This window comes from Mytilus edulis, chromosome 13 (genome assembly GCF_963676685.1).
Source record: "Mytilus edulis chromosome 13, xbMytEdul2.2, whole genome shotgun sequence".
NCBI classification, from domain to species: domain Eukaryota; kingdom Metazoa; phylum Mollusca; class Bivalvia; order Mytilida; family Mytilidae; genus Mytilus; species Mytilus edulis.
Genome location: NC_092356.1, coordinates 61,274,222 through 61,288,579, shown reverse-complemented (window position 1 = coordinate 61,288,579; position 14,358 = coordinate 61,274,222). Strand labels below are relative to the sequence as shown.

Sequence of the window (14,358 nt, the reverse complement as noted above, 5' to 3'; positions counted from 1 at the left end):
TGTATATTTTTAAAAATTTCAGTTCATTTATATGTTTTGGAGTTTAAAAGTGTGACGTCCATTTTAACTGAACTAGTACACAATTTTATTAAGGTCCAGCTGAGAACCACCACCAGGTGCGTGATTTTCTCGCTTTGTTGCAATTGAAGACATATTGGTGGCCTTCGGCTGATGTCTACTCTTTTGGGCAAGGTTTTGTCTCTTTAACATAGTCCACATTTCATTCTCAATTTAATATACAGACAAATCCTTCTATTCAAATCTACCAATAATATATTCTTTATATTTCATTTTTTACTTTAGGATTGCGTATTAACACTATTATGGTGCAGCGGCTACAATCATATTTCAGACGAATTCTGCATATCCTGCTACAAGCATGACATTCGGCTTAGACCTTCCTCAACTATAATTACTCTTTTATAACAGATAGGGAGGCATTTGAAAAAAAATGTCTCACTTCCGGAAAAATTCAAATTGAGGGACATCATACTTGAGGATGTACACCTCTGAGGAGCCAAAAATTTCTAGAATTAAACTTTTTTTCCTTAACCTGATATTTGGGTTTATAGGACTGTAAAAAAATAATTGGTGAAGAAAAAATCATATGGTGGTGCACTTCTTTTTTTTGCTACAGCCTATTGAAAGTACCCATCTTTGCTAATTTTCCCATTTTTCATCCTTTTATGCCCATTTTGTGGCTATTATCATGAAATAAATCACAGCTCCACAAATAAACATTTGTTCATTCTTTCAATAAAAATAAAGTGGACCAATCTGATTAAATTTAACTGTAGCTATATAGGTACGTATCAATATAAGAAAGTTTTGTCATATTTTGATGCTTTTTCGTGGCAAATTTACCATGTTGACAATTTTACAATAAAGGAGATGTGGTATGATTGCCAATGAGACAACTGTCCACAAGAGACCAAAATGACACAGACATTAACAACTATTGGTCACCGTACGGCCTTAAACAATGAGAAAACCCATACCGCATAGTCAGCTATAAAAGGCCCCGATAAGACAATGTAAAACAATTCTAACGAGAAAACTTACGGCCTTATTTATGTTAAAAAATGAACGAAAAACAAATATGTAACACATAAACAAACCACAACCACTAATTTACAGGATCCTGACTTGGAACAGACACATACTTAAATAATGTGGAGGGGTTAAGCTTGTTAGCTGGATTCCACCCCCCTAACCTGGGACAGTGATATAACAGTACAACATAAGAACGAACTAGAAAAATCAGTTGAAAAAGGGTTAACTCACCAGATGGACAAACATACAGGTTTACGTGGCCGGGTACTTGTAAATCCTGACAAAAAACTACTCGAAACAGATCTAGCTGAGAGTACTCAGTTATCTGACTGCTAGAACAAAGCCACTAACAACTAAAAAAACAAATCATGCATCTAAGACTTAAACTATCAATCCGTACACATCCAACATCCAATGGATTTAGTGTAAAGACGTCATAAACAGCCAGAGAAAAACATGACCTTGTGCAATGCCAAGTTACAGGGATTTTTTTCTGTTTTAAGAAAAAAATGCATATGATTTTGTTATAAATGATTAAAAAAATACATAACTGTAATTTGAAAAGATAAAAGTGATTTGGGATGTACATGTTTCTGGCGGCGGAGTAAAATCAGGAACCCCCCCCCCCCCCTAACCTGGGACAGTGATATAACAGTACAACATAATATGTAAAAATATGTAACACATAAACTGTAACAAAGTAAAAGTGGCGATGCCTATAATCCTGATAATTATAGACCAATAGCAGTTTTGCCTTGTCTCTCTAAAATCATAGAACGACATATAGCTAACAGTTTGTATATATTTTTAAATAGTAATGAACTTCTTAATACTACACAGTCGGGTTTCAGACCTAAACATTCGTGTACTACTGCACTTACTAAATTAGTAGATGAATGGTTAGCAAATATAGATAATGGAGAGATAAACGAGGTTATATTTTTAGATTTAAAGAAAGCTTTTGATCTGGTTAATCATCTAATTTTATTGAAAAAACTTGAATATTATAATGTTTCAAATTGTACACTAGACTGGTTTAAGTCATACTTGTTTGAACGAAGCCAACAAGTTAAGGTCAATAACGTCATGTCTAATTCTAAATGCATAAAAACTGGTGTACCACTAGGTTCTACTCTGGGCCCTTTGTTATTTATTTTATATATCAATGATTTATCACTTAATATAGAACATTCATTAATAGATTTATATGCAGATGATTCTACATTACATTGTAAAGGTAATGATGTCATTCAGTTAGCTTCTAACCTTCAAAGTGATATTCATGTAATTGAAAACTGGTGTTCGCAAAATTGTATGAAATTAAATGCTAAAAAGTGTAAATCAATGATTATTGGTTCAAAACAAAGGCTTTGTTTAACTGGAAACAGTTTAGATATCAATATTTCAAATGAACAAATAGAAAATGTAGATTGGGAAAAACTACTTGGTTTATATATTGACAAAAACTTAAATTGGAATCAGCAAATAGATAAAATGTCAATTACTATATCAAATAGAATCAATTTATTACAAAAGATAAGAAAATATTTATCTATGCATATACGTATCATCTATTTTAATGCTTATATTCTGCCATTATTTGATTATTGTTGCAATATATGGGGCAGTTGTTGTGAAAGTGGAATAAATAAATTTAATAAGTTATTAAAGAAATCTGCTAGGGTTATAGTAGAAGCTGACATAATGACATCATCCAGTTTATTGTTTAATAGTTTACACTGGTTAAATGTGGAAAAACGAATTCAATACCAAAAGGCAATACTTGTATTTAAATCAATTAATGGTATGGTTCCTAACTATTTAGAAGAAAATTTTCATTTTACTGATAATCAAAACTATAACATACGTTCAGCTGATGAAAAACTATTAAATCTTCCAAAACCAAAAACAATTTTTTTAAAGAAAACATTTACATATTCAGGTTCTCAAATATGGAACAGTTTACCAAATGGAATCAAAATGAGCGATACACTTGTATCTTTTAAAACAAAATGTTACAAATTTTTCATCAATTGTTCAAATTAATATGTCTTTTTATTATTATTTCAATACAATTGTATATTGTGTATAATATAACTTTATAATACTGTGTGTACTTATAACTATGCTATTATTATTTTGAGGACTCTCAGGAAGATTAGTTTTAACTAATGGGATTATCCTCTTGAAATAAAGATTATTTATTTATTATTTATTTATCCTTTTTTGTACCCTCACCTATTTTCTCACATTTTTAACTAAATAGACTACCTTGATTGGTAATAAAATTTGAAAAATTAAGTAAACTCAAAATCTGCTGATTGTAAATACCCGATTTTTTCATAGAGTTTAGTTTGATTATGATATTTAATAAATACATTGCTAATTTTCACTTATATAACATAGTTTTGAAATAATTTCAAAAACGAGATTTTAACGAGACTGAAACGTCAGAATAATACATCATTAAAAGGACACATATCACAATCATTTGATTTGTAAACTTAATGCAAAACGTTAAACTGACAACTAACACTAAGTGAAATAAGGCCGTGTTCACATTGACCTAAATTCGCAGTGGCGGATCCAGAGGGGGGGTTCCGGGGGTCCGCACCCCCCTTTATTTTGGCCGATCAATGCATTTGAATCGGGACAATTTTGCACCCCCCCTGCACCCCCCCTTTGCCCTGGGCTAGCACCCCCCCCTTTCGAAAATTCCTGCATCCGCCACTGATTCGGTGTTGTGTTAGTGTAACTCACACGTAAACTTAACACAATTGCGTTCCCATTGATAAAACTCAATGTTTACATGTAGTTTAAATCATGTTTTACCTACACACAGTCGATAGTCAATGTAGGCCTTGTGTAGGTTAAGTGTACACAAAACTAGGCATTTAGGACATTAGTTTTATCGTGTATATATTTAAGGAGGCAACTATTTTTGAGTAAAATTAATATTTTTGATAAGTATTAGTTGTCTAAATTTTACAGATTTTTTTTTTTATCAAAAAAATTAACGTACTTTATTGACCCCTAAATCAAGACTCAAAGCAGCATCATTGCCGAACCCATAAGGCAGCAACCAATTGATTTTATTTATTTATTTTTTTGAGGGGGGGGGGGGCTATTATAGTTGAGTATAAAACATGAAGGCAAGGGGGTGGGGGTGGTAAGCTATGGATTTTGTTTTGGAAACAAAAAATGTTTCCAGTTTTTGGCCCTGAAAAAAATTGCTTGTTTCACCCTCAGCTGTCACTATATGAGACAATATCTGAAAAAGTCTAATTTTTGGAAATAAGAAAAAACCAAAAAAATTTGTTTAAACCCAGTATTTTAATAGCACAAATCGAAGAACACACATTGGGGATCTAGGAACTCTTGTCTGTAATTCAAACAATTGTTTAATAAGGAAACAATGGCTATTTTAAAAATGGTACAAAACAAATCCAGTTCTTTCCTGTTACCAAAGTGAATCAATTTTAAAAAGTTTCTAATGGGAATAAGGAATAAGTTTAAGACAATATTTGTTGTTTACTAGTATATCCTGCAATAGTTTATCAAATGCCATTGATTTTAGCATTTGCAATACAAAAGGTTTAGAAATATACTTAAATATAGTCAGATATGTTGGTAACATGAAAGAATCTTGAGTAACAGCACAACGGTAACAGGACAGAGTTGGTAACAGATAGGATTTTTCTGCTTTATTTTAAAGTTTAAGAAAAATACATCATTTTAAATTGGTCACAATTGGAAGATAACAGCAAACAATGTCATTTATCCTTTGAAACTGTATTTGCAAGATGGAAAATCTGCCTAGGTAATGAAAAATTCTAAAATAAATTCCCTTCTGTTACTATCTACTAAACTAGAATTGCACAATGTTCTCTGCTGTTATCAAAAGCAAAAAACCTATTTTTTTATTCAATATACTTTATATTATTTTGAAATTTATTTAATATGGTGGTGATAACTTATATTAAATGAAATGGTTGGCATATAGTAGATTAACTTTTCGATTCTTCAGTGAAATTGTCTTGAACATCCTTTCTGTTACTGATGATGGTTATGCTGTTACTTTTTATCAGGTAACATGACAGAACGTAACAGAAAGGAATTACGCGATAGTTTTTGTCCTTTTTATCACATTAAATGTAAGTGTATTTCCTGTGACATATAACTTTTAAAAAGATGATATAAAAACACACTTAATGCTGTGGTGCACACTTAAAAATATTCTCAGAAAGTGTAAGAAAAGGCTGTAACAGGATAGAACACCAATAAGTATTTTTCTATAAATTCTTACCTTGGATGGGCTTGAATTTTCAAACCTGGCCGCCTTTCCAACTATTTCTTTGTACTAATGCATTCAGGAAATGATGCTCTTCACAATACATAATGGGAAAATAACTCTTGGTCTTGTAAACGTTTCCACAGGTAAAAAAAAACCAGTGGTAACAGGAGGGAAATCACCCCTGGGGACAAATTTTTTTTCTCTTAAAATTTGCAAAATTTTATTACATGCTATAGTTATAATATAAAAAGACAAATTAGGGGCAAGTTTATTATATAATATATCATATATGTGAGAATCGGACGCCTGTTTAATTAATTTGGATATTATTTGAATGATTTAGTTTTCAAAAAAACACAGGGGACAACATGATTTTAGGGGGGGTTGAACATTTAAATTACAATATTTTATTGGAAGAAATATAAGAATGAGTGTTTAATTGGCAGGCCATGGTGCATTATATAACTTAGTTTATACTGAAACTTAAAATTTCAAAAAAGATGGTTGAATAAAAAAATAATTGCTGGTGAAGTGCGGGACATGGAAATTAGACTTTTTCAGATATTGTCTCATATATAATGCTCAAATTGATTTCGACTTGTCACCAAAATTTGTCCTGAAAAATATCAATAGCTCACTCCCCCTCCCCCTTCACAAAAAATGAAGTAAATAGTTGCTGCCTAATTCATTTGAAAAGGTCTTCCCGAATCGACTTGACGGACACAGAAATATTCGCCACTGGTCTTTACTCAAAAAACGATTCACGCATAAATGCATGACTAAAAAAGTGTGAGGTAAATGATATGTTTTTCTAGTATCTCAGATACGTTAAATAACACGTTAAAGAAATAAAAAAAAAAAACGTTACCCTATTCCTTTACCAAATACTCCTTGGAGAAGAAATACCATTTGAAACGAACAGTAAAGATAAAAATGTAGTGATCCCTAATATCTCAATCCTTTTTTTTCGGCTGTAAGCACGCTGTTGCAGCTAACGTTTTCTAGTGCGTTATCGAGACATCTCTAGTATATTCAAACTACTGCAAATTATAAAAAATGGCTTTCATAAAGTAGCAACCACTTAACTTAAAAAAAAGGGGGAGGGATATTTTTTTTATCTGAGTCAGATTTTTTTTCGCGCGTACGTTTTTATTCCTTTTTTTTCGATGCTGGTGATCAAATACTTTTTTTTTCAATATTTAACACTATAATGTATGGGGAAACTCTTGATTCAGAATATTTTTTTTTTATCATCTGTATGACCATATTTTTTTTTTATCAAATTGGGGATCGGAATATTTCCATTCCCATCCCCCACCCCCTTTTGAAGTCAAATGGTAATTCCCTTACCGCTAGAAAAAATTTCCAAAATTTTTGAATTCAGTTCTACGTAATGAACATTTAAATGACATATAGTTTACAAGTGGAAACAAATCTTATGTACAGGTAGCTAAACAAGGTGTATAGATGTGAACAAATGTAATGTGTAACCAGTGTACACTACACTAAACTAATTGTAAACATGTTTACTCTACACGGCCTTTGGTGTGAACACGGCCTAAGACTACAGTCAGTCTTAATTTAATCTGCATGCTTGTATATTGGTTATGAATTTAAAAAAATATGTTACTCACGAGGAATTATTAAAGTAAGGACAGTCCAGGAATACACTAAACATCGTCAACATGCTCGTTTGCTATTTGTTTATATCATGCGATATTAAGTTCTCACCTTACTATATAAAGCTAGTACGTACTTACTTGAAGTTGACTTGTTTATTTTTTGTTGATATCATGCGATATTAAGTTCTCCTCTTATAAGTACTTTCTTGAGGTAGACTTGTTTATAATATTTGTTGATATAATGCGATATTAAGTTCTCCCCTTACTAGTAATTGCTTGAGGTAGACTTGTTTTATATTTGTTGATATCCGGCAATATTAAATTCTCTTTTTACTAGTAAATAAAATTGAGAAAGGAAATGGTGAATATGTCAAAGCGACAACAACCCGACCATAGAGCAGACAACAGCCGAAGGCAACCAATGGGTCTTCAATGTAGGGAGAATTCCCGCACCCGTAGGTGTCCTTCAGCTGGCCCCTAAAAATATGCATAATAGTACATTGATAATGGACGTCATACTAAACTACGAATTATACACAAGAAACTAAAATTTAAAATCATACAAGACTAACAAAGGCCAGAGGCTCCTGACTTGGGACAGGCGCAAAATTGCGGCGGGGTTAAACATGTTTATGAGATCTCAACCCTCCCCCTATACCTCTAGCCAATGTAGAAAAGTAAAAGAATAACAATACGCACATTAAAATTCAGTTCAAGAGAAGTCCGAGTCCGATGTCAAAAGATGTAACAAAAGAAAATAAATAAAATGACAATAATACATAAATAACAATAGACTACTAGCAGTTAACTGACATGCCAGCTCCAGACCTCAATTAAACTGATTGAAAGATTATGTCATCATCATATGAATATCAGGCACAATCCCTCCCATTAGGGGTTTAGTATCATACTATCATAAAATATATGAGAAGAACATAACCCGTGTCATGCCAACAACTGTTTTTTTTAGAAATAAATGTGTTTAGTTCCGATGCAAAGACCCTATCAGTGAATCAATATTAAAGCCAAAATATGCAATCTTTAATGACCTGACAACAGTATCGTAACTATATCCCCTTCTAATAAGTCTATTTAAAGGTTTTGTTAGTTTCTGAGGAAAATACTGACATTTTTGTGCTTTATAAAGAATATTTCCATAAAAAATTGGATGTGAAATACCTGAACGTATAAGATGTCTGCATGTTGAGTTATATTTACGAATTATTTCCTTATACCGGTGATACAATTTAGTAAATGTTTTGACCAGTTTGTGATATCGAAAACCCTGGTGTAATAATTTTTCAGTAATACATACATTTCTCTCGCTAAATTCAAAGTAAGTATATAAGTACTTACTTGAGGTAGACATGTTTATTATTTGTTGATATCATGCGGTATGAAGTTCTCCCCTTAATATATTACTTACTTGAGGTACACTGAATTTTTTTTTTTGAAATCATTTGATATTAAGTTCTCCCCTTACTAGTTGGCTTGGGCTGTTGATATCATGCGATTTCAAGCTTCCTCTTACTAGTACTTAATTGTAGTTGGCTTGGGCTGTTGATATCATGCGATATTAAGTTCTCCCCCTACTAGTACTTCCTTGCGGTTGATTTGTTTATTATTTGTGGATATCATGCGATATTAAGTTCTACTCCTACTTGTACTTACTTGAGGTAGACTTGGGGTCGTGATATCATGCGATATTAAATTTTCCCCTTACTAGTACTTACTTGAGGTTGACTTTGGGTCAACATGTAAAACTTGCTTAAGTTTCTCTATTCTATCTTGTGTATTATTATTTTTTTCATTTGTAGATTCTGTTGTTATGGAAGTTGTTGTTCTGTTCACATTCTCTTCATGGTATTTGATGGTACGAGGACCAACTGTAAATTTTTATAAGATGTTTGAGTATACAGGCAAATATAACCATGTTAAGCCATACGGTGACGTATAGTTAATGTTTGTGTCATTTTGGTCTTTTGTGGATAGTTGTCTCATTTGCAATCATCTTCTTTTTATATTAGACTCAGTGTTAATTCCAAAATGCTTTCAGAATAAATTCATATCCATGATCTTGATAATGTTAGGAAGTAAGGTCAAAGGGAAAATGTTCAAAATGCCGATAAATATATATATTTTTTTACAAATGCTGTACCTACCAATTTCGGTGTTACACATCATTTGATATAATTTAGAAATCTCAGAAAAAGAAATTTTCGAGGATTATTTTCGTCAATGCATTTTTACTTCATACAGTTATAAGATTTTCATAATGATAAGATGATAGATCGCATCATGCGTAATACAACTAGTATTATTTGATTATTTTGCATTTTGTTCATTTCTAATTCAATCCGTCATCTTATTATGTATGTGTTGTTTATCAAATACATTTCTCCTTCCGGTAGTCAAATATAATATCTATCATATGGACAGCATATGTTCTAGTTGTTAAATATTTGACTAAGAGTTTTACTTGATACATCTATTTTGTGTTTTGTATACTACTGCTTGTTGTTTTGTCTTTTTCCTTTTCTATTGTTGCCATGACGTTTTCAGTTTATTTTTGACTTGCAAGTTTGAATGTCCCTTTCGCCTCTCTTTTTTAGCAGACTGGTTTCCATGCTCTGATCATTCCGATTATTAAAGACGAATATGCAATAAAGATACCAGACTAAGTGTAGTTTATTAAAGGTAAAGAATATTGCATGTCGCTATGATTAGTTTATTAAAGGTAAAGAATATTGCATGTCGCTATGATTCATATGCAAATATAAATAGTGAACGGACTTCCTTTTCTATCGCAATATGACGTTGTAAGCGAACTTGTGTTGTCTGAAAGAAACGCGACATGTTTCGGGATCTCAATTGGACATGTATAAACGATATGTATGTTTAAAGCCCTAAATGCTCTTCAACTTTGTACTTGTTTGGCTTTATAACTATTTTGATTTGAGCGTCACTGATGAGTCTTATGTAGACGAAACGCTCTTCTGGCGTACTAAATTATAATCCTGGTACCTTTGATAACTATTAGGACATGATTTATTGAACTAGTCATGTCGACAGTGGACATTTGTTTTAGATTGTAACGTATTTACGTATTTTTATGCAGTTAAGCTGCATTATGCAAGCACCCTAGATTTGTTTTCTACCCAATAAATACTGAAATACTGGCCATTGTTATTATCTAGCTGGCTACTATGTTACATATAACTAATTGAACACTTTTTTAATACTTTTAGTTCTGGATTACAAAAAAAATGACCAGAAAAACCTTAAATGATCGTCGAATAACCCAAAAGTTTTGAAGTTGCACATTGGAAGTAGTGCTCATTATGAATCCTTATGTAGTTTATTATCGCCTGTGCTTTTGGCTAAGATGTCAAAGAACAATTGTATGAAATATTTAATCGCCGTAAATCTGTAAAGACAGGTAGTTTAGATTTCCCAAATAGCAAAAGTCGTAGGAATATTGTTTGTCATCAATACGTAGTACAACGTCAGTAGTTTATCATATAATAAGTTCAACTGTTCATGCTGTTGGCGGCAATTTCAAATTAGAAGACGAAATTTTCGTATCTTTTCAATTTGGAGGCAGGGGTTCAAATTAGCGGTGGTACGAGGTCTCTTAAATGCAGTCGGACTTTCGACTTGGTTACTAGCCACGCCCGACGGACCTTCCAGTGGAATCGAATATTGAAAGAAAATAAAAATAACTTTGTAAACCTTTTCGCCAAAGTCTTAAAAAAAAAAACGATCTCAAAACTTATTTTAATCATTATTATTCATGACAGCGATGTCCATTTTGTTCAACCGCTAGCTATATACAGAAAATCGCCAACAGAAAATATTCAAATTCGAGTCAAACCGTATCTGACTGACAAAAAACAACATTGTAAACACAATAACAATGGCTGCCGTGAAGAACGAATTATAGTATCGTATCCGATTCCGGAAGCGGATATGGGGAATTCCGGGTTCTTGGCGACCAACTACAAAAAAATCCAGGCAGGTGACAAAAAACATCTATGCATGGTATTCAAATGAATATAAACACTAGAATTGAAAACCAAAAGATATATGTGAAAGAAAGAAAAAGCAGAAAATATTTTCTACAGAAGCTCAAAATAACTTTTTGACAAATTTTAATGTCAAAATCCAATACAATGTGACAGCTGGGAACAGTATATCTAACAATATATATGTTCCTGGTCCCAGTATAAAGTTTTTTTTCAGTGATAAATGTTGATAATACATGTAAGATGCTTTTAAAGTGTAAACATATAAGTGCAGTTTTGAAGGGGTATTTTTTTCTCAATTTTGAAGGGTCAGTTAAAGTAGCTGAAAGTTTCTTACTTTATTTTCACAAATAATGCAACTATATTATATTATACCTGAATGTAGGCAAATCATATGATATAAAGGTGGCGTCCTTTGGGCCACTATACCCCCTCCTGTATGATAACTTTGAAACGGATGATATCCCCACCTCAACCATATACATTCATATATGGGACTATATAACTAATCAAATGAAATATAGGGGAGTTCCTGGGGTCACCCCACTCCCTCCTGTTTAGGAACTTTGAAACGGTTAGGATCCCTACCCCTAAACCATATATATTCAGGTACGGAACAATATAACAAATCAAATGAAATATAGGGGGAGTCCCTTTGTCACTCTACCCTCCCCTGTTTGATAACTTAGAAAGGGATGAGATCCCAACCCCTAAATCATACATACTCATGTATGGGACAATATAGGTAATCAAATGAAATATAGGGGGAGTCCCTGGGGTCAACCCACCCCCTCCTATTTGGGAATTTTGAAACGGCCAAGATCCCTACCCTAAACCATATATTCAAGTATGGGACACTATGATAAATCAAATGAAAGATATGGGGAGTCCCTGGAGTTGCCCCATCCCCTCCCGTTTGAGAACTAGGAAATGGTCGAGATCCCCACCCCTAAAACATACATACTCATGTATGGGACAATATAACTAATCAAATGAAATATAGGGGGAGTCCAAGGGGTCACCAACCCCCTCCTGTTTTGGAACTTACGAAACGGCCGAGATCCCCACCCCTAAACACAATATATTTTCAAGTATGGGACAATATAACATATATAAAAAAAATATAGGGGGAGTCCCAGCTTTGGTCACTGTACACCCTCCTGTTGAGAACTTGGAAACGGTGGAGACCTCCTTCCCTAACCATATATATTCATGTTTGTGAAAATATAAAAAATCAAATGAAATATAGGGGAGTCGCTGGGGTTCACCCCACCCGTCCTGTTTTAGAATTTGAAAACTGTCGAGATCACCACCCCTAAACCACATATATTCGTGTATGGGACAATAAAACAAATCAGATGAAATATAGGGGGTGTCCCTTGGGTCACCCCACCCTTCCTGTTTCAGAATTTGAAAACCGACGAGATCCTCACCCCTTAACCATATATATATTCATGTATATATAAAAATTCAAATGAAATATAAGCCTATAGGGGAGTCCCTGGGGTCACTGTACACCTTCGTATTTGAGAACTTGGAAATGGTCAAGATCCTAACCCCTAACAATATATAATCATGTATGGGACAATATAACAAATCAAATGAAATATAGGGGGAGTCGCTGTGGTCAAATGTGTGATGCGTCTAGTGAGCTGTATTTTGTGTCTGTGTGCTTGTCACCTCTCGCTTTCAGCGCCGCTGGCTAACAGAAATGTGAAAAGATGAGCAGTTTGTCAGTTTCACCCTGCCAGTACATAGCCTCTCCACATCAAGTCCTATGTAGTACCTTCCCGTGGGAACAGATGGATACTGAGCACCGAAAGGCCTCAGGCATAACTACAAGGGCGACGGGAAGATGGGTCTCGTGAGTCTAGGAAGGCAGCCTGTCTAGGAGAAGGAAAACTCTGATTTCAAATCCCGGTTGGTGGTAACCGTTAGTCCTTTCAAGACAACCACTCCAGCTATTGGACAAATAGTGGGGAGATCACTGCCCCGGCGGAAGATTGCTGCCAAGCGACAACGGCAAAGGGCGTATGAGGGCAAGCAATGCCCCACCGGCCAGTGACCCGTATAGGGAAGGCTACATTCCAGATGCCTTTACAAAACCTCCTGGAACCTTTAGGTAGGCTAATCCCCCGCTTAGAGGTTAAAACGGATTGAAGAAACACGAAACGAAATTTTACAAAGCTTGGATGAAAGAGAAAGAAGACCTTTACATAGAAGGAGAATGACGTTGGATGGCCAAAACCGAAAGGAAGCTACACAACTGAGACTTCTGAACTCTAAATCCGCAACAAAGATAGGAACATGGAATGTGAGATCTATATACATTCCAGGAAAAGCGCAAACCATCGCCAATGAAATGAAGGCATATGAAATAGGCATACTAGGAATAGCGGAAGCAAGATGGAATGATGCAGGACAATCAAAACTAACATCAGGAGAAATGATTATATACTCTGGACATATGGAGGAGAACGCTCAACATTCTGAAGGAGTTGCCATTATGCTGTCAAAAGAAGCTCAGAAAACATTAATTGGATGGGAGCCAATAAGTGCAAGAATCATCATTGCAAAATTCAAGACCACAAATAAAAGGATATCATTAAACATCATCCAATGCTATGCCCCTACAAATGGTGCAGAGGACAATATCAAGGAAGAATTCTATCAATTGCTGGAAGAAACCACCAGGAAATGTAGCTCCAAAGACATCATAATCTTAATGGGAGACCTAAATGCTAAGGTAGGAAGCGACAACACCGGTTATGAACAAGTGATGGGAAGACATGGGCTAGGAGAAATGAATGAGAATGGAGAGCTCTTTGCCAACCACTGTGCAAATCACAATCTGGTCATCGGTGGAACAGTTTTCCCACACAAAAAATGTCATCTAGCAACATGGGTATCTCCAGACATGAACACTGAAAACCAAATAGATCATGTCTGCATCTCCAAGAAGTTTTGGAGAAGTTTACAAGATGTCCGAGTTAAAAGAGGAGCTGACGCTGCCACTGACCACCACCTTATTGTAGCTAATGTCAAATTGAAGCTGAAGAAACATCAAAATATTGAATCAACAGGAAAACGATTTAACATATCAATGTTGGAAAACAAAGCAAAGAAATCAGAATTCCAGATAGAGCTAAAAAATCGCTTCTCAATATTTCAGAATGCAGCAGAGGAAATAATTTCAATAGAAGATCACTGGCAAGAGATTAAAAATGCTTTTACAACAGCTTGCGAAACATCAGTTAGTTTAAAAAATAGGAAACATCAGGAATGGATAACGCCAGAAACACTTGTAAAAGTAGAAAAGAGGAAAAATATGTCAGTGCAAGGAGAGATAAGAGGGCATTTGTAG

The 14,358-nt window shown here is 34.1% G+C and overlaps 1 protein-coding gene across 1 annotated transcript; it reads left to right on the top strand.

Annotated features, from left to right (window-relative positions):
• Window positions 1-13,194: 13,194 nt before the first annotated feature.
• On the top strand, window positions 13,195-14,358 carry LOC139500448 (craniofacial development protein 2-like). The gene has a single exon (XM_071289186.1). The coding sequence runs from the start codon at window positions 13,222-13,224 to the stop codon at window positions 14,356-14,358; it is 1,137 nt and encodes a 378-aa protein (XP_071145287.1). The 5' UTR covers window positions 13,195-13,221.

What these genes read in the sequence shown, in the direction of transcription:
- LOC139500448 (XM_071289186.1), top strand. Translation starts at nt 13,222, where the DNA reads ATGACGTTGGATGGCCAAAACCGAAAGGAAGCTACACAACTGAGACTT.